Source organism: Poromitra crassiceps, assembly GCF_964638095.1.
Source record: "Poromitra crassiceps genome assembly, chromosome: 13".
Taxonomy (NCBI): Eukaryota; Metazoa; Chordata; class Actinopteri; order Beryciformes; family Melamphaidae; genus Poromitra; species Poromitra crassiceps.
In genome coordinates this window covers 47,889,533-47,913,589 of record NC_139644.1, presented here as the reverse complement: position 1 = coordinate 47,913,589, position 24,057 = coordinate 47,889,533, and the positions used below count along the sequence as shown (strand labels likewise).

Here is a 24,057-nt window from a genome sequence, read left to right as displayed (position 1 = left end):
ATTCAGCAAGAGAAAGAACAGTGGATGTAACCTGTGACACTTGTGGAATCTCCCAGCATGCATTGGGCTAATACATTTTGATAATAAATAGCAACCAAATAAGCCGAAAGAGATAGAAAGGTAGATAGAAATCATGTGTAATGTTAACACAACATGCAAGTGTAGAACATTTCAATATTGGACCAAATAAAGTAAAATCAAAACACAACTCCCTCGCAGATTTAATGTGATTTAGGTGAGTGACAGTGTAACGCGGTTCTACTGTCATGTCCTACTGTGATGTCCGCTCCAATAAATTGGCCCTACTTCACATTTAGTTTTACAATATAAACACATTTATGCAATGACTTTACATAATGTAGGCTATATTTATGTGCACCATCCTACCTGTGCAGCAGGGGAGAAGAAAAGGTAGCAAAACGATATCATTCTGGACAAACTTTCACCAATCTAATCTCATCATGACATAGGGATAGGCTATATTTTTCTAGCTGAAGCGTTTAGAACATTCTTTTCACTTTGATCTTGCTATAGTGTAGCGTATTTACATGCTTGCAGTATTTAAACTGCAGTTAGATTGGTTTGAGAAGCATAATAATATGGAATGATAGCCTATATATGGAGACAGACAGACGGGGATAAAAGGGAGGGGGGGGGGGGGTCAGAGCCCTCGGCTTTTCTGAAGCCGGACTGGATCGCTCCGTGGAATTGGAGCTTAAAAGGGAAGCTTGTGATTCGTTTACTGCACTTCCCCAATGAGCAGATTGTGCATAATTGTACACTTAAAAGGCGTGGTTATAATGCTTAAGGCCACCTGTTGCGCCGACACCAAAATATCGAGTGCGCTGGTCCACACCCACTAATCTGAGCTGCGCCTGGCACTAAGCACAGTTTTTAGGCCGTTGCAACGATAGAGCCCATACATTTTAAAGTGCAATTTCTGTTTATCTGAACATCCATTTCAACATTTAAAGTGCACCATTTCACCATTTCAAAGTGCAATAATATCACATTGTAACATCTGTCTGTAATTGTAACATCTGTCTGTAATTGTGACAGGTACCTCAAACATATAACCTTCCACCACCCTGCTCTTATAATGAAGTCACAGTGCAGTACATTACAAACTAGACAAGGAGTAAACATCTTTGGTTTCAACAGACCTCTGAGTGTTGGTTACCAGATCAACAGTTACAATTTATTCTGGTACAGCAACATGTTTTTGTAACTTTTTAATGGCAACATCTCGTTTTTATTCTGGTAACATTTTCCTGTGCAATTACTCTGTTTATTCTGGCATTATTTTTCAGTGTAATCACAGTATTCTCAGCTTATTCTGGTATTATTTTTCAGTGTAACCACAGTATTCTCAGCTTATTCTGCTATTATTTTTCATTTTCCAGTTAATTACTGTTTTCACTTTTAGTGGGAAACCTGGGATTGCATACTGTTCACAAGTGCACTGTAATCAGGTGTATAACTTGATACTGCTACTCTGAGTGTTCTAGATTAGCATCAGTAAGGCGTGTTCTGTATTTATTCTTTATGAAGTTCATATCAGAAAAGGCTGATTCACACAGAGGGCCCTATCGTTGCAATCGGCGTAGAAACTGCGTTTAAGGCCTAGCGCTAGGCCGCCTAGCGCAGTAAGTGGGTGTGGACCAGCGCACTCGCTATCTTGGTATCGGCGCTACACGCAGCCTCAACCATTACAACACGCCTTTTAAGCGTAAAATTATGCACCGTCATGCTCATTGGATAAGTGCAATAAACAAATCGCACGCTTGCCTTTTAAGCTCCAATTCCAGTGGTCCAGCAAAACCAGACAAAAGCCAAGCGCTCTGCCCCCCCCCCCCCTCCCTTCATCCAGTCTGTCTGTCTCCATATATAGGCTATTATTCCATATTATTATGCTTCTCAAACCAATCTAACTGCAGTTTAAATACTGCAAGCATGTAAATAAGCTAGATCAAGATAGCAAGATCAAAGTGAAAAGAATGTTCTAAAGGCATCAGCTAGAAAAATATAGCCTATCCCTATATGATGAGATTAATAGATTGGTGAAAGTTTGTCCAGAAAGATATCGTTTTCTCTCCCCTGCTAGGATGGTAGGATATGCACATAAATATAGCCTACATTATGTAAAGTCATTGCATAAATGTGTTTTTATTGTAAAACTAAAATGTGAAGTAGAGCCAATTTATTGGAGCGGACATCACAGTAGGACATGACAGAAGCGCGTTACGCTGTCACTTATCTAAATCACGTTAAATCGACAAGAGATATATATAGCCCGAATATAACATAGATGTTTCACATAGGGTGGTGTTTTCATTTCAATGTTTTATTTGGTCCAATATTGAAATGTTCTACAATTGCAGGTTGTGTTACCATTAAACATTATTTAAATCAACCTTTATATCTATTTCGGCTCATTTGGTTGCTATTTAGTAGCGAAATGGAGAAGCCCATTGCATGCTGGGACATTCACAGGCAGTGAACTACAACTGCTTTTTCCTATGGGAAGTGTGTTGTGTCTGTCTGTGCGAGGGAGTCAGAGAGAGACAGTGTATTGTGCCTGTCAGACTGAGGAGAGAGGGAGAGAGTGACACAGAGAAGGGTGACAGAGGGGAGCGCTCCACGCAACCAGCGCACTGAATAGGCCTGGGTTTCAAAAGCGCAAAGCGCTAAATTTACGCCAGGTGGGAAGATATCATTAGGCCGATATTTAACGCCGAAACGCCCATTCTCGCCCATTCAGGGAGTGCGCCACGCCCATTCAGCCTAAAGCGCATTTGGCAGCGTAAAGCCATATTGATATCTTCCCGAGGCAGGCGCAAGGCACGTTTTTTAGTGCCGAAGGCACGTTTTAGCGCCGAAGGCCTGTGGGAGAATAGGGGCCAGATAGGTTGAACCAAAAAGACATGCAGCTTTCATAGCTGCTGTGCACACACCTTTATACTTTTCTGCGTCCACAAGGCACCAAAAGTTTGGGCTTTGAGGGTGATGTCATTTTGCAAAGTGATAATTTCCATCTCTAATTCACCAGCATCCAAGTTGAATGCCTCACTTAGTTGCTCGGCAGTGTGTGTCATGTCCACTTGCATGAAAGGATTTGAAATGAATGACACACATGGCTCCAGTTTATCAAAGTCACAGAACCTGTTTTCAAACTCTTGTCCAAGTCTATTTATGAGTTGGCAGTACTTTTCTGCAGCCCTGCTCAAGAGCCCTGATGCAGAAGCATCATCATTCAGCACTGCCTGCACAGATGGAAAGTGCAGCAATTTCTTCCGTTGTAAATGCACAGAGAAAATGTTCATCTTGGCTTTAAAAGCATTTACAGAACTGATCATGTCAGACAGTCTTACCTTTGCCTTGCAGTTCACAATTCAAACTGTTCAGCTCTGAAGTGATGTCAGTGAGAAACGCAAGGTCGAGTATTCACTCAGTGTCCTGCAGCAGTGAGGCGTCCTCCCCTCTGGTTTCCATAAACTCCTTGATTTCACCCAACAGTGATAAAAACCACTTCAGAACTTTCCCTCTGCTGAGTCATCGGATTTCAGTGTGCAGTAACAGGTCACCATATTCAGCTGACAGCTCCTCCAACAGAACCTTGAATGACCTGTGTTGTTTAGCTTTGGCGTGGATGCTGTTTATGATCTTTATGACAGGAGTCATCACGTGATCAAAGCCCATCACCTGTGCACATAGCGCCTGCTGGTGAATGATACAGTGGTAATGCAGAAACGTTGGGAAATCTGGATCACCTTTACATTTAGCCACAAAGCCTGTGTGACGGCCTGTCATGGCGGGGGCACAGACACCATCTTTTCTAGCGGTACATTTTTCTCCACAAAATACCCCTTCACCGCCTCGTAGATATCAACACCCCTTGTTGTCGTCTTCAGGGGCAGTAGCGTCAGCAGTTCCTCTTTGATGGAGAAATCATTGAACACCATGCGTACAAACACCATCAGCTGTGCCGTACTGCTGTGTCCACTGACTCGTCGCACTGGATACTGAACCAACGACAAGTTCCCAGGTCTCGGTCCAGCTGCTCTGTTAATTTGTCGGACATAGCTGACACTCTTCTGGTGATCGTACTTGCCCCCAGTTGAACGTTGTTGAGAGCGGAGATGACTTGTGGCCCATGCTTCTCATCTTTAAACAAGGTGTCTGCAATCACTGTCATTGCTCCGTTCAGTATATCGCCATCCGAAAAAGGTTTCTTGTGCTTTATCAAAAAATTAGCAGCTTTAAACAAGGCTTCAGTTGCTGCCTGGGACTTTTTCACTGGCCTAGTGAAAAAAGATTGCTGTTTGTCTAAAGCTGACTTTAAGTCACAGACTTTTTCTCTCCGCAATGAGCTACCAGGCGGGTAGTTGGTATTCACGTTTTTGTGGGTCGTACTGAAGTGCCTCTCTATGTTGTGCCGCTTTGCCGTTGCAACAGATGCTCCACAAATGAGACATACACTCTTTTCTTTCACTGTTGTGAAGAAGAACTCTTCCTCCCACTCCTCGTGAAATTGGTAGTGTTTTTTCTTTCGCTTTTCTGCCATTGTTCTTGCTTTCTATCATTTAGCTTAGCCGACTGATATAATCATTGGCAGCTGGCAGTCGCATTGTCGCAGAGTGAATGACCTAGTGACGTAACGTTAAACTAAGCTTTGACCCCGAACCAGGCGGATGAAAATAGTTAATTAATAATTAATTATACACAGACAATAAATTATACACAGACAATAAACTTTTTTAAAACGTATGCATTGTTAAACCAATTATTTTCTACGTTCGTGTGTTATTGTGGGAAGGGAGGAGAAAAACAAATAAAAAAACACATTTTTCTGAACGTGGCTTGCGGGCACCACAGCGCCAACCCGCGGGTGACACACACACACACACACACACACACACGCACGCACGCACGCACGCACACACACACACACACACACACACACACACACACACACACACACACATACTTACATACATACATACATACATACATACATACATACATACATACATTTATATTTTGTGTTTGTGTGTTTATGTGTATGATTATTCAGGCTGAGTGACTGTCAACTGTCAAAGATAAGCTGTGAAGCTCTGGCCTCAGTTCTCACTTCCCAGTCCTCTAGTCTGAGAGAGCTGGACCTGAGTAACAATGACCTGCAGGATTCAGGAGTAAACCTGCTCTCTGCTGGACTGGATAGTCCACACTGTAGACTGGAAACTCTCAGGTAAGATCAATTTACAGTTATTTGATACATAGATAGAGTACTTTATTTTTTCAATGGATTTGACACATTTCTCCACACTAAGGTCCATGCTGCCAAAAGAGTCTGTCTTAGGTTAGTTAGCATTCCTGAATCTGCAAAGGGAGGGTGACCCTGGAAGTTTTACACGAGGCCTTAATCAGAGCCTTACATTGGCACTTTCAATTTCCATGAAAATATAATTTTATAGAATGTTGTATCCTAATCCTAATTAATTCACCAAACATGTCTTTGGAGCACAAGTTTGTCAGTTTCAGTCTCCAATGTACTGTAATCAATTTTGAATTTTCAAGAAAAGTAACTCAACAGAAAATTACAATAGTTTTCTGGCCAATGTGACTCAGCACTGATTTATCCTTTAGACTCTAAACAGAAATTAACAGTAATGGACTACAATGTTCTATGAAGTGATTAGCATGGGGTATGCTGCAGTCTCAGAATACTTCTCTAGTTAGTACAAATAAAAGTTTGTGGATTCAAATCCAGGCTATACATTTCTAAACTCATAAATAATCAAAAGCAATGTGCATATTTTCCAGTACATAGTTTGGCCATTGTAAATAATGTCTACAGATTCAGATACAGCATACACCTATAAACTGCTCATATAAAATAAAAAACTCAAACAATTCCATAAATAAGAACAGCTGTATTAGAAATTAGTGACAGTCTATTTGGCCTTGCTTATAGGGCAGCTAAACTCCCAGAATTCTGGCAGACCTGCCTCTATTTGGGATTTAAAAACTGCAAATGAAGTCTCAACCTGGGGTAATGCAGGGTGGTGGGTGGGAAAAGGGGCGTTCTTGGTGATGTAAGCGGAACCGAAGTTTAGCCTCTTGGCAGACACAACTGCGAAAGTGGGTTTCAACCTCTAGAGGTGTTGTGAGACTAGCTAGCAAATCAATAATTCCAAAGTTATAAAGGTTACATGGTATATTTATTTCAGAGAACAAATTGAGGCAGTTCTTACCAACAGGCTTGCTCGCTCACTCTCCTCCCCAGTGGAGGGCTTTCTCAAGTCTTTATACAACCAGTGGGAGTGACATGTAACATGGGAACTCAACCTCACACCAGCTGTAGCGCTCTCTACAGACTGGAGCAGGGCTCGACATTAAGTCAAGTCAAGTCAAGTCAAGTTTATTTCAATTCAATTTCAATTCAATTTATTTAAAGTGTAAAATCACCATCCGAGATGGTCTCGAAACACTTTACAGTTGAGGAAAACAACAACAATGGAAGAAAACATGATAGTACAGTGACCTATACATGATAATAAAAGTCACATCAAGAGAAGTAAATAGTAAAATACAATACATTATCAAACAATATCATAAACTTGTGAGAACATATAAGTCTTGAGTTTGGCTTTGAAGATATTTATGGAGCCAGCCTCCCTAATTGATCGGGGGAGCTGGTTCCAGAGATATGGAGCACGATAGGAAAAAGCTCTACCTCCTGCCGATTTTGTATTAATTTTCGGGACAGTAAGATAGTTACCATCCTGTGAGCGGAGGGGGCGCGTGGGGGCATATGGGATGATTAGCTCAGCTAGGTATGGGGGTGCAAGCCCGTGAACAGCTTTATAGGCTAATAAAAGTACCTTAAAATCCGATCTGGTCTGAATGGGGAGCCAATGGAGACGGATTAGGACCGGAGTTATATGATCAAACTTCCGCGTTTTGGTTAGAATTCTGGCAGCTGCATTCTGTATAAGTTGCAGCCTTTTAGTGCTGTAAAGTGGCAAGCCAGAAAATAGGACATTACAATAATCCAATCTCGATGAAACAAAGGCGTTTATCAGGGTTTCAGCATCTGAGAGACTTAGAAAGGAACGGATTTTTGATATATTACGAAGATGAAAAAAAGATGTTTTAGTAATAGCTGCAATATGAGGCTGAAATGATAAGTGAGAATCAAAGATCACTCCAAGGTTTTTCACAGTGGAGCTTTCGCGGACAATACATCCATTTATATTAACAACTATATTTAGGTCCTTGTGCTTAGTGGGTCTAATGACTAATAGCTCTGTTTTAGCATCATTTAACAGCAGAAAGTTTGAACACATCCAGTTTTTTATATCGGACAGGCATGCCTCTAAATTTAGAAGGTGGGAGAGATCATTCGGTTTTACTGGTACATATAGCTGACTATCGTCGGCGTAGCAGTGGAAATTTACACCATATTTTTGAATAATCGCACCAAGGGGAAGCATATAGATGAAAAAGAGAATAGGGCCAAGGACCGATCCCTGGGGTACACCAGACAAAACATGAGAAAAGTCAGACAGAGAGTTGTTGTACCTGACACGTTGAGTTCTATTTGATAGATACGAGTGAAACCATGAGAGCACTGTCCCCTTAATACCAATGTGCTTCTCGAGGCGGTCTAAGAGTATGCTATGGTCAACAGTGTCAAATGCTGCACTTAAGTCAAGAAGCAGCAGCAGGGATGTCATGTTGGAGTCAACAGTGATAAGTAGATAATTTACTACTCTGGTCAGGGCCGTTTCGGTAGAATGACGAGATCGAAAACCAGATTGAAATTTCTCGAAAAGGTTGTTATTGGACAGGTAGGCTGTGAGCTGTTCAGCAACAGCTCTTTCGAGTAGTTTTGACATAAAAGGAAGGTTGGAAATAGGTCTGTAGTTGTCCAAAATTTGTGGGTCGCTGTTGGGTTTTTTAAGTAACGGTTTAACAATGGCAGTTTTGAAAGCTAGTGGGACAGAGCCCGAAGAAAGTGACCTATTCATAATATTAAGAATAAGACCCTTTAAAACAGGAAAAAGTTCCTTAACACATTGAATGCCAGCCATGTTTTCATTCCTGTAGGTAAGTTGTGCCAGGGGTGTTTTTGACGATTCTGGCTCATTTTAGCAACAGCCGAGGATTCTTTTCTGTTAAGAATTCATGAACACCAATCATCTAAAAATAACTAATAGAATGTGTGCTTTCTCTGTCTAAAAGAGTTAGTTTGCAGAGTTAGTAGTTATGTAGATATTAGCCGTTGAGTACAGCATGGTTTCAGCGTCTGGAAATTTATTCAGAGATAAATGGCTTTTTGTGAAACAGTCACTTTAACCATTCATTTTTGGCATCAGTAAGACCGTCAGACATTCTAAACAATAGTTTTGAACAGTAATTTCCTCCATAACAACAGGAAACACCCCTCTCATTCAAACTCCTCCCTCCGTGTGTCTTCTCCTCCTTCCTCCTGGCTGTACAGCGGGCGTGTCAGAAGCGCTTTTGCTGCTGCCTGCCTGTGTGCCTGCCTGCCTGCTTGCCTGCGTGCGGACGCTCCTTGTGCGAGTCAAGATGGGCCGGGGAATGCGTGGGCGATGGGCAGATGTTGATTATGGCCTTTCTGAGGTGTTTCAAAGTGTGTTTCACCTATGATCTATTTTGCAAATCGCTCTCCGCTCTCTGTGTGCTGCTGCCGGTGCGCGGCCGCTCTCAGGCAAGACAAGTCTTGAATGGATTACTGTAAAATCGCCACGGCATTTCCTTGAACGGCTTGGTCCCGCGGCAGTTTTTTCTTTGATTTCGGTCGTCTGGGGGAGCACTGTCAACACTTAGTGGGTCGGTAAAATAGATTATACACATTATCTTGCTCCAATAGTGATCTCGAAGATGTAAAAGTTGTTGATTGATGTCCCAGCGTCAAAAAAAAAAAAATGTTTATGTAAGACGAGTAAACTCGGCTCTGGCACTTAAGCGTTGGATTATGTAAGACGAATTATTTCGGCTATGGCACTTAAGGTGTTAAAAAGCGTAGATGGAATAGGGTCTAACATACAAGTTGTGGGTTTTGAAGCATTTACCAAGCTGGTAAAGGCCTCAGGGGAAACTATTTCAAACTGGGAAAGAGTGCAGGTGGTTCCGGACACGGTGTCTGAAGTGAAAAAAGAGTTTGAGTGTAAGCTGGAAATTTTACTTCTAATTGAACCAATCTTATTTGTAAAGAAAATGAGGAAATCGTCAGCCTTGAAAGAGGAGCTGTTGACAGGGGTATTCTGTGTAAGTTTGGCAACAGTGTCAAATAGAAAACGTGGATTGTTTTTATTTACAGTGATCAATTGGGAGAAATGTGATGTCCTAGCAGCTGAAAGTGCATGTTTATATTTCTTAAAACTTTCGGACCAGGCAGAGCGAGAGCTCGCCTGTTTCGTTATACGCCACCTGCGCTCGAGTTTCCTACACCTCTGTTTGAGTGCACGGATGTCATCGGAAAACCATGGCGTTGATTTTATCCGGGTTTGTTTCCTGGTTATAAGAGGGGCGACAGAGTCAAGTGAGTTCTGTAGAGCACTATTTACATTATCAATGAGCTTATCAAGGTCGGTGGGAAATACAGTACAGGAATCAAGCATGCCAGGTAAACACTCAGTCATTGTGGTCTTAGCAATGCTGTCAATATGACGGTAAGTATATGTGTCAGACTCTGAACACTTCATTGGAAGAAAGGAGGAAACATTGAAAAAGACACAGGAGTGATCTGAAACTGGGACCTCTACAACAGATGACACATCAGCACCAATGCCCTTTGTAAAAATTAGGTCCAGTGTATTTCCACAATTGTGAGTAGCATTTTTAACATGTTGGGTAAAATCTAGGCTAGAAACAAGGTCCATAAATTCCATTGCTCGAGAATCTGAGCAGTCATTGACATGTAGGTTAAAATCACCAAGTAGAATCACTCTGTCGTATTTGAGAAGAGCCATTGCTAGTAATTCAGAAAGCTTGGGTAAAAAATTTGGAATGTGCTTTGGGGGTCTATAAATGGTTAATGCCAGGATGTGCTGTTGAGCTTTAATAACCATGGACAAATATTCAAAAGTTAAGAAATCGCCAAAAGAGCATTTGGTGCAGGTAAAATCGTTTGAGAAAATGGCCGCTATTCCACCACCTCTCTTTTCCTCCCTAGCAGAGAATAAAAAGCTATAGCCAGGGGGGCACGCCTCTATAAGCGTCGCTGAGGCTGTGGACGAGAGCCAGCATTCAGTAAGAAATAAAAACTGTAGACCAAAATCTGAGATGAGATCATTGATATAAAAACATTTGCTAGAAAGTGATCTAATGTTCAATAATGCAAACTTAAAAACGTCTGAGGAGGAGGTGAGATCAGGCTTACTTTTTTGAATTTGCACAAGATTTTCTAGTGTAGAAAAACAAGTGGGTTTAGCACAAGATTGTTTGCAGGGTGGCCTGTTATTTATCATAACTGGAATGGTGGAGAAACCCTCTCCACCATTTATTGTTTCATTGTTACAGGAGTTTTCACTTTTCACCTCATAACAGTAGGTGGGAACAGTTTCTATAGTGGGGTCATGCTGAGATATGTGTCAGTCAGAGTTGAAAGCAATGTGTTGGATGAGATTTTTTGTGAGTGTTTTTACACCCTTAATATTTGGGTGCAGGCCATCTGGTTTAAAAAGTTCTGGTCTGGACCAGAAGTGATCAAAGTGACTGATAAAGCCACACCCAGTCGCAGTGCAGAACGTTTTAACCCATTCATGGAGACCAAAGAGACGGCTAAAACGTTCAGAATTTAGTGAGAGTGTAGGAATGGGGCCGGAAAAGACACAGGTTTTGCCAAGACTTTGGATTGTAATGGCAAGAGATTCAAGCTTTGTGCGGAATATAACTGATTGTTTATTTCTGGTGTCATTTGTACCGACGTGGATAATGAGTGTGTGAACTGAGGGATGGAGATCACATAGGACTGGGGTGAGTTCAGTAATATCATCAATTTTACCACCAGGAAGGCAGTAAGTGATGGCACATGGAAGTTCAACAGATCTAATGATCGAGTCTCCAAGGATCAGGATTTCTGGCTGGCTGTTCTTACAGCCCCCTCTGAAAACGCTGAGTTTAGGATGGAGAAGCGGTTGCAACTGATTCATGTCATTGGTTTCAGCTGGGAGCGGAGATGCACTGCTAGTGACGTCACCGCTGGCCACAGCAGAGTCCAGGGGTGTGACGGACAGGTGGGTCACGGGCTGCGGGCTCACGGGGAAGCACACGGAGTTGGGGTTTGGGGGAGATGACGGGGACGTAAGTCGAGAGCGTTTTGTCTGTGCTATTGGAGGTGACTCTGGGTGGATACGCCGCTTCCTCTTCGCCTTGGAGTGGACCAGAGACGGGGCAGGCTGTTTCGGGGAAGACAGCAAGGTGGTAGCACTAGCCGCTACGACTGTAGCACTAGCCGCTACCATATTAGCACTAGCAGGTGTCACGGCTAGCTCTGCAAGTGGAGCAAAAGCGTTTGATAACGGGAAAAACTCCTTGTCACCGCTGGGAGAAAACAATGGGAGAGAGACCCGTCTCCCGCTCCTCACCACATCTGCCCAAGATGGACCAGGAGTAGGACTTCCAGGGTTATGGGTAGCGTCCCCTTGCAGACCAGCCAAGCGGGAGGAGAGTTGGTTTTGCCGCTGGAGGACATCATGGAGGAGGGATTCGATTGATTGGATTTCAGACCTCACACTGGACAACTCAACTGGGGTAAGTGGAGGCATGCTGTGGATAGAGAAGAAAAGCTGCCAGTACACAGAACTATGGGCAGTGGGAAATGTTGTTGCTGTTGATGGCAGGGCTAGCAGGGCGCTAACAGCTGTTAGCTGCTAGGCTCAGCGGCTGCGGGACTTACTCGCGAGGGCTCAGTTAAGAGCCCACTGCGATGATCAGGTATGACAATGGTATTTGTATACAAATGGCGAACTTCACAGGATTAAAACATACCGGGACGGGCCCAGAAATGGGCCCGCTGCTGAGGTTTGGAGTCGTAGCAGTAGCCGAGGTGGTCCCCGGTCAGGTAGATGGGACCGGTAGTCCAGTCCCGGGCCAGCGAGTTGAAGTGAGCTAGCTCTTGATAGCTTGGTCCGGTTAGCTTAGCTCAGACTCCGGTATGGGGATGAGTCCGTTGCACTACCTCGGGCAGTAGACCTGGGCTAAAGACAAGCCCCGCCACCGCCCAAGGCAGGCACTTTACAGTATTAGAGTGTTCAAGGCTCTGGGAGATCAGAGATTTCCTTGCTCTAGCTGGTAGACTACGGGATCCTGCCCGGGAGCTTCCGTAGGATCAGTTAGCTTAGGCTGGCTAAAAACAAGCCAAAGTAGCTTTTGAGCTAACGTAGTCCAGAGTTGGCGGGAGTCAGAGAAGAATAAAATCCAAATATGCAATCGCTAAGACAACACGCCCAATCTGAGTATCAGGTATGATACAACAGGATAATTTGAAGCGAAACGTAAAATTGTTGCTTTAAACCAAATAAAAAGGCTGAAACAAAGCAGGGCGAGACGCAGCTTTTTTTGCGGTTGCCACAACACGCGCATGCGCATTCCAAAATATTTGTATAGCACATTTCATACACAGAGGCAATTCAAAGTGCTTCACATAAAATGGTTGACAGGAAAATAAAAGAAAAGAAGAGAGTAAAATGGGCATTTAAAAGCATCACAAAAAAAAAAAAAAGAGTATAAAAAGTGCATTAAGCAACTTCATTAAGCACATAAAATGGTTGACAGGAAAATAAAAGATTTAAAAGCATCACAACAAAACTTAAAAAAAAAAGAGTATAAAAAGTGCAATAAGCAACAGGCGCAGCAGTTGCAGAAAGAGCTCAAACTTATAGAGGACTCATTGGGTTTGCATAGTAGCTGTCAGCAGTTAAAAGCGACGGTAAACATAAAAGTCTTTAGTCTATTTTTAAAAGTAAGTAAGGTTGGGGCAGATCTGAGGTCTTCAGGCAATTTGTTCCAGCTAGCAGAAGCATAGTGGGTAAATGCAGCCTTCCCGTGATTTGATTTGATCCTAGGGACAGTTAATAAGCTGGACCCTGTTGACCTAAGAGTTCTAGACGGTTCGTAGCGTGGGAGCAATTCAGCTATGTATTTTGGGCCTAGGCCGTTAAGTGATTTATAGACTAATAACAGTATTTTAAAATCTATTCTCTGACACACTGGCAACCAGTGTAAGGACTTAAGAACTGGAGTGATATGATCAGCTTTCTTAGTCTTCGTTAGAACTCTAGCAGCAGCATTCTGAATAAGTTGAAGTTGCCTAAGTTCTTTTTTGGAGAGACCAGAAAAAAGGCTATTGCAGTAGTCTAACCTACTATAAATGAAGGCGTGAATTAGTTTTTCTAGATCCTGTCTGGACATGTATCCCCTAATTCTTGCTATATTTTTAAGAAAATATTTGATAAAAAGCAGATTTTCTAATTGACTTAATGTGGGAGTTAAAATTGAGATCGGAATCAATAATAACTCCAAGATTTTAGGCTTCAGGGATAGAGATTCAAGGCGTACAGTGATTTTAAGCCTTTGTTCTTTGGGGCCAAACACGATCACCTCAGTTTTGTCTTTGTTTAGCTGTAGGAAATTCTGGCACATCCAGTTATTTACAGTGGTAGACGGATCAATAAGCGTCTTTTACCGCAACGCAGCGTTAATTCTGTTTGCCGTTAGTATGTGGTATCAAAGTGGGACACTAGGGGGCGGCAGTGCACAACTACCTACAGTACAGTATATGCAGCAAGCAGGGAGGCTCTCGCTCTCAGCCTACGAAATCAATCGTGTTTTGTCTCCCCTTGATGATTAAATGTATGATGTAAACATAAAAATATGCTTCTAAAATATAGAAGGCTAAATAAAATAAGTAACCGACCAGCATATTTATTGTTGTTTTTAACTGAGCAGCCTACTAGCCTGCAGTTTATGTCGCGCCTGACTCCGTGACATGACATGTTTGTGAATGCGCATTCGCAGCAGTGCCAGGCCGGGCAGCCAAACAGCACCGCAACGACTTCATAAAATTTAATCAACCCCCCCCTCCTAATAATAGCCATATAAGACAAATAAAAATGTTACTATAATAAACAGAAATAAAAGAAACAAGCTTGTTTCCGTACAACACTTTATTTGCAAAAACACAACCCAGTGGGACATTGGGAAAACCTTCATCATTTCACACACAAAAATTAAAATAAATTAGCCTGGTAAAATTAACCAGTAGATATTGCTGTGTAAAATAAATACAAAACGAATTATGCAATTATCTTAAATGAATTAAGCTTGTATTAACGAACTTCAGGGATTTAAACAACACAAGCCCACCACACGATCTTATAAACTTAAAGGAATTCGAAATTAAACATTTTGGGCTTGGTTAAAGGCTATAGGCCTTTAGCCATTAGCCTTTTTGCTTCGTTTTACCATTACAGGTTTCTGGCCAAGAATACCAACAGCTTTACCTTTTCGGGCAATAATTTGCTTCGGAGTGGCATTGCAACAATCCCTGCTGTGCTGAACACACGCTCGGATGGTACACTGGTGGCACAAATACACAAATATTTCCCTGCCAAGCCGGCCATGAGTGGAAGCCGTGCCTGGTTATCTTTCCACCAGCACCTGACTCGTCTTCTTCACCCTCCACTCTCACGCGTGCAGCGGGGCCGACTGCTGCCACAATCTCTGCTACCAGCTCAGCTTGGGTATCACTTCGGTGGGATCCATGTTTTCCGCCCGGTATCTTGGGTCCAGAAGAGTTGCTTTCCGCATAATCCTCTGGGTTGAATCATTGTCATATTTCTGCTGCATCTGCTCCAGGATGACTCGCTTCAACACCTGCCCCTGCATGCATCCAGACATGTCCAGACATACACCATCCCCTCCTTCCCTCTCTCTGCTGGATGGCGCTAGTCTTACTTTCAGTTGCAACACCTGCCCCGCATATGACACGAATAAACACGTCGTTGCACGTTCCAATTCTTTCATACTTTTGGTAAATGCGATCAGCGGTATGGGGACCCTGTATGTGATCACAGCCTAACAGAACGGTGTGCCCCTTGAACGTCCCGTCAATGAAACTGGCCACGATGCCCAGGAAGCTGTGCCCTCTCCTATTTGTCCAAATGTCAGCTGACAAGACAAATCCATCACCCTTTTCTAATAGCGCCCGCAGTCCATGTAAATCATTTTGAAAAATGATATATCCAGCTCCCTTTTTCTCGCTGCTGTCACGGTTGGGCAATGAAGAAACTCTCAGATCTCCATTTCTCTTTCTCTGCTTGCTGTTGGTTCGCCTCGCTCTCTATAAATAAAACATATTCAGACGGTCCGAAATTAAATTAACATTACAGGCTACTTTTTGCATGATAGCCTACATTTTTATTTTATTTTAACGCTATATTGGGGCATATTTAGCTGCCGTAATTACCTTTTGTTTTCTTCCCGGCGCGCCCTATTGTGTCACATTCAACACTTGATCTCAAGGATGCTCACAGATGACACCTGGTGGTCAACGGTGCAACTACACCTCAATTAGTTTTAATGCCGCCGCGCGTCAATACACAGCTTGCGGTAAGGCACGCTTATTGATCCGTCTACCACTGTATTTGATCAATGCACTGGCACAATGATTCTATGGGGGCATAGTCAGCTGAGGAAAGAGTTGTATACAGCTGAGTGTCGTCTGCATAGTTATGATAGGCTACTTTGTTTTTTTGCATAATTAGGCCTAGAGGGAGCATATAAAGGTTGAAGAGAACAGGCCCCATAATGGATCCTTGAGGCACCCCACAAGTCATCCTAGTTAGGTCAGATGTGTAATTGCCAATGGAGACGAAGTACTTCCTGTCTTGAAGATAGGACTTGAACCACTGGAGGACCGTACCCGATAGCCCAACACAGTTTTCCAGTCTGTCCAATAAAATTCAGTGGTCAATAGTGGCAAATGCAGCGCTAAGATCCAGTAGCACTAGAATCGAATTTTTGCCTGAGTCTGTGTTCATTCTGATGTAATTTATGACTTTAGTAAGCGCGGTTTCAGTGCTGTGATGGGGGCGAAAGCCTGATTGGAGTTTATCTAGGAGATCATTTGAGGTTAGGAATCTATTGAGTTGTAGGTAAACAACCTTTTCAATTATTTTGGCTATAAAGGGGAGATTAGATATTGGTCTGTAGTTACTGATTACCGATGCATCAAGGCTACGCTTTTTTAGTAGGGGTTTAATAACTGCAGTTTTCAGGGACTCAGGAAAAGTGCCGGTCACAAGGGATCTATTAACTATTTGCAATAGGTCCGACGACAGACAGTTATAAACGATTTTAAAAAAGCTTGTTGGAAGGGTATCGAGACAGCACGAAGATGATTTAAGGCCTTGCACAGTTTCCTCTAAGATGTCGTGGTCGATAACGCTGAACTGGGACAAATTTATCGAACTAGGGATCTGCGGGTAGGATGATGTCACAGCATTTCTTGGTGTGGAGCCACTAATAGCCTGCCTGATATTAATAATTTTATCCGTAAAAAAGGCAGCAAACTCATTACATTTGACAGTAGAGAGGAATTCAGGTGCTACACAGAGAGGCGGATTAGTCAGTCTATCAACTGTGGCAAATAGAGTGCGTGCATTGTTCACATTTTTGTTAATTATCTCGGAAAAGAACGATTGTCTCGACCTTTTCAGTTCGAGGTTGTAGGAGTGAAGACTTTCTTTGTAAATATCATAGTGAATGTGAAGATTAGTTTTCCGCCATTTACGCTCAGCTTTCCTGCAATCTTTCTTTTTGCATCTAACGGATGCAGAATTTCGCCAGGGTGCTTTAATTTTGCCAGACAGCAATTTTAACCTAACAGGCGCCACACTATCAATAGTATTCAGAATTGTTGAATTGAAGTTATCAAGAATCTCATTGACAGAAGCTGATGTGGGAGGAGATAAAGAAAATCTCTCCATAAACAGCGCGCTGGTGCCTGCATTAATGTCTCGTCTTTTAACGGTTTGTGACCTATTAATGATCTCAGGGGAGATTTCCATTTCGAAAAAGATGCAAAGATGGTCAGACAACGCAACATCAATAGTCGACACAGAAGAGGACTTGAAGCCCCTAGTAATAACTAAATCCAAGGTATGGCCTCGGTTGTGAGTAGGCCCTGAAACATGTTGAGACAGATCAAAAGTATCAAGTAAGATATTCAGTTCTTTGGCAAAATTATCGGTCGGGTTATCAATATGAATATTGAAATCCCCAGCAATAGATATACAATCATGTTCCATGAAGATTAAGGAGAGTAGATCAGCAAATTCAACGAGAAAGCTGGCTGAGTATTTTGGTGGTCTATAGATATTCAGCAGTAACACAGTGGTTGAGCATTTCAGAATAGCAGCAACGTATTCAAACGATGGAAAGTCTCCAAATGTTACCTGCTTACATTGAAACATATCAGAAAAGACAATCGCTACTCCCCCCCCCCCTCTTATCAACTCTGGGAGTGTCAATGAAGCTATAATTAGGCGGTGCTGATTCGGACAGAACAGCCACTCTGTTGTTCATATCGAGCCAGGTTTCGGTGAGGAACATTAAATCCAGATTATGACTGGTAATCAGATCACTGATGAGGAGAGATTTATTTGACAGCGACCTAACATTAAGGAGTGCGGCTTTAATATTTTTAGAGCCTGGAACTTCTATCGTTTGCTTCACAAGGGGAATGGAGATTAAGTCTGATTTAGAAACAGATCGTGTTGGGGGGAAAGTATTACGTCTGTATGAAATCAAGACTGGTATCGAAGCATTGGCTCGATAGACCAATAGTGGTTTATCGCAGCCAGTTGCACTTCTAGTGTGGGCTGGCGCAGTTCCTTTATGAGGCTGTGGGACCTTGTTTCTATGGGGACAGCATCTCGGTGGGTCGGGGGGTCGGGGGTGGGTCGAACCCACCGCAGGTAGGTTGAGGGGGATGTGAGGGAGGGGACTGTGGGGGGGCCAGGTTCGGGGTCGGGAGTGCTGGGTCGGGGGTGGGTCGGGGGGGCGTGGGGCATGGCAGTATGGGGGAGGGCTGGAGGGCATGTGAGGGAGGGGACGGTCGGGGGGCCAGGTTCGGGGTCGGCAGTGGTGGGTCGGGGGTGTGTCGAGGGGGTGTGGGGGATGGCAGAGAGAGGGAGGGTAGGGGGGGCGGGGAGCAGGTAGGTTGAGGGGGATGTAAGGAAGAGGGCTGTGGGGGGGCTAGGTTCGGGGTCAGGAGTGGTGGGTCGGGGGTAGGTCGGGGGGGCGTGGGGCATGGCAGTATGGGAGAGGGCTGGAGGGCATGTGAGGGAGGGGACGGTCGAGGGGCCAAGTTCAGGGTCGGGAGGGTAGAACGAGGGGGATTAGATGGACAAGGGGACTGGGGGATCATAGACAGTCCAAAGCTTATCAGTTCGTTCATCCTGCTGGAGAATGGAATGGGGGAGGGGGGTGGGGAGAGGTGGAGGAGCAAAGAGGTAGAGGAAAGGGCAGCGTCCTCCGCTTCATCCTGGAAGGAAGATGTCATGGTTGGTTGTTGGTGAACTGGGAGTTCGCAGAGGGGTGTAGAGGCCCGGAAGGGGAGGGGGGAGAGAAGAGGCGAGGGGGAGGGGGGGGCAGTGCCCTCCACTTCATCCTGGAAGCAGAGAGGAGGAGAGGAGGGGAAGGGGGCAGCGTCCTCCGCTTCCTGTAAGGAAGACGTAGGCGAGGGGGAGGGGGGGGGCAGTGCCCCCCTCTTCATCCTGGAAGCAGAGAGGAGGAGAGGAGGGGGAGGAGGCAGCATCCACCGCTTTCTGTAAGGAAGACGTCATGGTTGGTAGTTGATGAACTGGGAGGTCGTGGAGGGGTGTAGGGGCCGCGAAGGGGGGGGGGGGGGGGGGGGATGGGATAAGATAGAGCAGAGGGCAGGAGAGGAGGAGGGGGGGGCAGCGTCCTCCACTTCATCCCGGAAGGACGTCATGGTTGGTTGTTGATGAGCTGGGAGTTGGCGGGGGGGAGTAGAGGCTCCGAAGGGGGGGGGGAGGATGGGCTGATATCGCCTGCATGGCAGAGGATATTTCGTCCGCTGCCCGGTTGCCCCGGGCAACCAAAAAAAAGATAGGGCAACCATTTCTTGGCCTTTGGTTGCCCCAGGGGCAACCACAATTTAACATGCAACAAAATATGTACAGCAGCAAACAGCAAAATATACACCAAATAAATATGTTTTAATACTTGTTGTGAGTGACATATGTGACATTTTATTGCTATTACAATTGGAACGATGTTACTAATTACCAGTCGGAACCTACGTGATGCATGCTGCATGTGCGGTGTGTTTAACGAGTACTGACTCGGACAGGTGGGGCTGCTTGCACACAATCACAGCGGCTGCAAGACGCACCATAAAGATATCAAAAGCAGATGAATTCTGGCTGCATGGGTCCAAGCCCCGACTAAAAGTCTCTATGCTTCCCGCATCGGTGAGGATCGCGAGTGTCCGCACGGAAAAGTGAGTCAAATCAGCAGATGCGCCCCTCCACAAGGCTCCTGTGCAGACGGTTTCGCCTGGCTGTGCACACCCCGAATTGTGTAACTACGTGGACGCGGCTGGGCAGACAAAGTGGAGTTTTCAAGACTCCCACTCACTTCCGCGAGCAGAAACCCACACAGTGTATAAAAGCTCCACACGTTTCCTCGTCAAGATTCAGTGTCTCTCATTTCCGTGCGACAGTCCAAACTTCAAGCATAATTCCAGCTTAACGCTATACTGCAAAGCATGTAGCCTACAACAAGCCTACAACATACACCTCGACCAGAACATCCTTCAAAAACGTTTTACCACCGCGTATATGTGCTGAGGAATGTTTTGCATCCCTGCCTCGTCAGCCTCTCATACAGGGTGAGAGAGAGGGAGTGCTCAGTGCAGCCGTGGCCAAGGCCGCTTCTGGGCCTTTTGGGGCCCTATGCAACATGTTAGAGTGGGGGCCCCAAACCACTGTCATCATAGTATCCCTGAATGAACATGAGGAGGCATAGGCTATACTTCATTATCAATAACGCTTTTAATTAATAAATTAAGCACATTATGAACAATAACTGTAAAAAAAAAAAATTAAAATGAAAGTTCACAAATATTAGTTAAACAAATCCTTTCAGTGCAAATGCAATTTAAAAACAAAAAATAAGATTTGTTTAGAAAACGAAATTACACAAATTTATTATTATTATTATCATTATTACTACTACTACACCCGGTGTGCACACTGAATAGGCCTATTCTACTTTATACTATAGACTATTATACTTACTTTTCTGTCACATCATCATTATTAAGCTGGCTTATGACTGTATAGTATCTTAATTACTCAAAATATAAGGCGACTAAAATTGGGCAACCATATTTTAATTCGGGCAACCAAAAGCTCTTGCCAGGTTGCCCCTCCGGCAACCACTTTTAAAAGTTAACGTCGAGCCCTGCTGGAGGCTAACTGTCTTAAATTCTCACTACAGAGGGCACTCTCGCTGCATGGAAATTATACAGTTTACTCTCAAATGTGGAGAGTTTGACCAGATTCCTTCACCAACTCTAGTCAAAAGCCATATACATTTTTTTAGGGGGAAAAATGTTTTTAGTTTAGTTACCCTTAACTATTTTCCTGCCATTGACGTGATCTAAGGTCATTTCAGAGACAATGCTTCCCAGCCAATGATGTGATTCCATTCCAAGTCTGTGTTTTCACTGTTATATGTGACCTGCTCCATCATTTTGAGTCACATTGACCCTGAAACCATCGGTGGTTTCCTGTCCAGGAAACCACCTGGAAAGTCCTGGAAAACTCCCCAGGTCGTATTAGGCTAAAAATCTGTATGGCGGTATTATGATGGGGCGGCTGTAGCTCAGGAGGTAGAGCGGGTCGTCCCCTAATTGCTTTGGATAAAGAGGTCGGTGGTTCGATTCCCGGCTCCTCCAGTCTGCATGTCGAAGTGTCCTTGGGCAAGACACTGAACCCCAAATTGCTTCCGTTGGTGTGCCAGCACCCTGCGTGGCAACCTGCCGCCATCAGTGTGTGAATGGGTGAATGTACCTACTGACTGTAAAGCGCTTTGGATGGCCATTTACCATTTATGATCTGGAAGGAGGGTCAGGTTCATATGGGAGCTGATCTTCCCAAGCAGAATCAGATATTTTTCAGCTCCAAAATGACATAGCATTATGATATGCCCCATGTTCAGAACATAACATTCACCATGAGGTATCAGATAATAATAATAATAATAATAATAGTAATAAGAATAAATATGGGATTTATATAGCGCTTTCAAGGACTCAAAGACACTTTACACTAAACACTAAAAGGGTGGGGGCGATGAAGGTGCAACAGACAATGGACAAACACAACACAGACACACAGGGATAGGCAGGGGGAACTTAAGATAAGGCAGAGGAGAAGAGATGGGTATTCAGGCTTGGGAGTGGAGAGAAGGCCGGCAGAGGTGGATCTGAGGGACCGGGAGGGTTGGTAGGGGGAGAGGAGTTTGGTGAAGTATTGGGGGCCAGTTGGTGAAGAGCTTTGTATGTGATGACGAGGATTTTGTAGGTGATCCAGGAGGAGACGGGAAGCCAGTGGAGTTGTTTTAGGACTGGGGTGATGTGGTGCCAGGATTTGGTGTGAGTGAGGAGGCGGGCGGCTGCGTTCTGGACCAGTTGGAGTCTATTGATGAGGGTGGATGAGTGTTTCGGCAGCAGGATGAGAAAGGGAGGACCAGATCTTGGCAATGTTGCGGAGATGGTAAAATGAAGATTTGACAACTTGGCGGATGTGGGGCTCAAGGGAAAGGGTGGGGTCGAGGACTACACCAAGGTTGTGTGCCTGAGAAGATGGGGAAACAGTGCTGCAGTCGATGGTGAGAGAGGGGTTTATCGAGTTTGGTGAGGGTGGATTTGGAGCTGATGAGGGGTAGTTCAGTTTTGTCACTGTTGAGTTGTAGAAAGTTGTGTTGCATCCAGATTTTTATTGCAGACAGACAGGAGTTGATATGGGAGAGGGGTGGGTTGTGGACGGATTTGGTGCTGAGGTAAATCTGGGTGTCATCGGCGTAGCAGTGGAAGTTGAGGATTTTGATTTGATTTGATTTGATTTCCTTTATTTACCCAGGGAAGCCTCTTGAGAGCAAGCCCTCATTTTCAAGAGTGCCCTGCTACAAAAGTACATATACAAAAAGTTTCAGACAAACAGGACAAGTGATAAGAACAATCAAAACAACAAGGTCAATTTAAAGCAAGTAGAAATCAAAACAGAGCAAATTGCAACTAGAGTCCGTCGACAATAGAACAATTAGCTAAAAACATGTGCATCTCTTGCATAAGGTGTCGCGAAGGAGTGCCTTAAACGAGACCAGAGGAAGTAATTGATCCAATTTTATAATGTCCTGCAGTGAATTCCATTTGACCGGTGCATAGTACGAGAAAGCAGTCTTTCCTTGCTCGGTCCTCACACGCGGGACACGCAGCCTGATGTAAGACTGTGAGCGTGTGCCGTTGCGATTGCTTGCATGAGTGAGAAGTGAACACAGATATGGAGGAAGCTGACCGATTAGGGCTTTATAAATAAACAAAAGACAGTGCTGTTCTCTTCTGACTGAAAGAGAGGGCCAACACACCTTTTCGTACAGAACACAGTGGTGAGTAAGAAATTTATCTCCAGTTATGAAGCGCAGCGCGCTGTGATACACGGCATCAAGTGACTTCAAGGCAGAAGATGAGGCATGCATATACACAATATCACCATAGTCGAAAACAGACAGTATTAGAGATTGAACCAATTGTTTTCTAGAGGATGCAGAGAAACATGACTTATTTCTGTACAAGAATCCAACTTTCCTCCTAAGTTTTTTTACAAGGTGCTCAATATGCTCATTGAAGGATAGTTTGCTATCCACCCAGATACCAAGGTATTTATAGGATTCAACAGTTTCAATAGCTTCGCCTTGTAGGGTTACTATGCTAAGGCTGTCCATGATGGATGGGGACCTGGAAAAAAGCATCCATTTTGTCTTTTTGGAATTTAGAACCAATTTGAGGTTAAACAGGGAATTTTGAAAAGCATTGAAGGCAGATTGTAAGCTTGCGACGGCCTGGGCGGGGGTATCCCCGACACAATATAAGATCGTATCGTCTGCATAGTAATGGACATTACAGAGCTCACTAGAAAAGAGAATGTTATTTATATAGAGCGTGAATAGGGTTGGGCCTGAGATAGAACCTTGAGGGACCCCTTTATTAATAGGAAGAGTGTTAGACCGCGTACTGTCTGTAACTATGGAATGTTTTCTCCCCGTGAGGTAATTGGAGAACCATGTGACTGATTGTCTGTCTAAGCCAATGGAGGACAGTTTACTCAGAAGTATATTGTGGTCTACCGTCTCAAACGCCTTTGACAGATCAATAAAGATAGCCGCGCAGTGCTGGCGGGCATCAAGACAGTTTTGTATGTCGTTTATTACAAGAGAGGAAGCCGTTATTGTGCTATATTTTGGTCTAAAACCTGATTGCTGCGTTTGAAGAACACTGTAAGAGTCCATGAATATTCGAAGCTGCTCGTTTACTAGAGCTTCCAGGACTTTAGCAAGACAACATAATTTGGAGATTGGACGGTAATTGTCAAGAATACTCGGGTCGCCACCTTTAAATAAAGGTATGATTTGAGCGAATTTCCAAATGGAAGGAATTTCGCCCGAAGTAAATGTTAAATTAAATAAATGCGCAATCGGAGAGGCGATCAGTTGTGCGCTAAGGCGAAGAAAGAAGGGGGCAATATTGTCCTCTCCTTTTGATTTCTTAACGTTTAATTTAGACAATGCCTTTTGAACTTCACTAATGCTAATCGGGCTGAGAGAGAATCGGTCGTGGAAGAGAGGGGGAATCAAAGGATCCAAGGAGGGTGGAACAGGGGGTAATGTTGTTGCGGAAGTCGAATTGGCCAATGACCTTTCAAATGCAAACCC

The 24,057-nt window shown here is 44.0% G+C and overlaps 1 protein-coding gene across 1 annotated transcript in view; it reads left to right on the top strand.

The window, feature by feature from the left end:
- Positions 1-4,365: 4,365 nt before the first annotated feature.
- The window catches only part of LOC310788607 (uncharacterized protein), a gene marked incomplete at both ends in the record, with an annotated part of 145,234 nt that continues 125,542 nt past the window's right edge, over positions 4,366-24,057 (top strand). Inside the window, 2 exons of the mRNA XM_083650135.1 lie at positions 4,366-4,388; positions 5,075-5,248. Of these exons, the coding sequence (XP_083506261.1) occupies positions 4,366-4,388; positions 5,075-5,248 (197 nt within the window). The remainder of the gene's footprint in view (positions 4,389-5,074; positions 5,249-24,057) is intronic.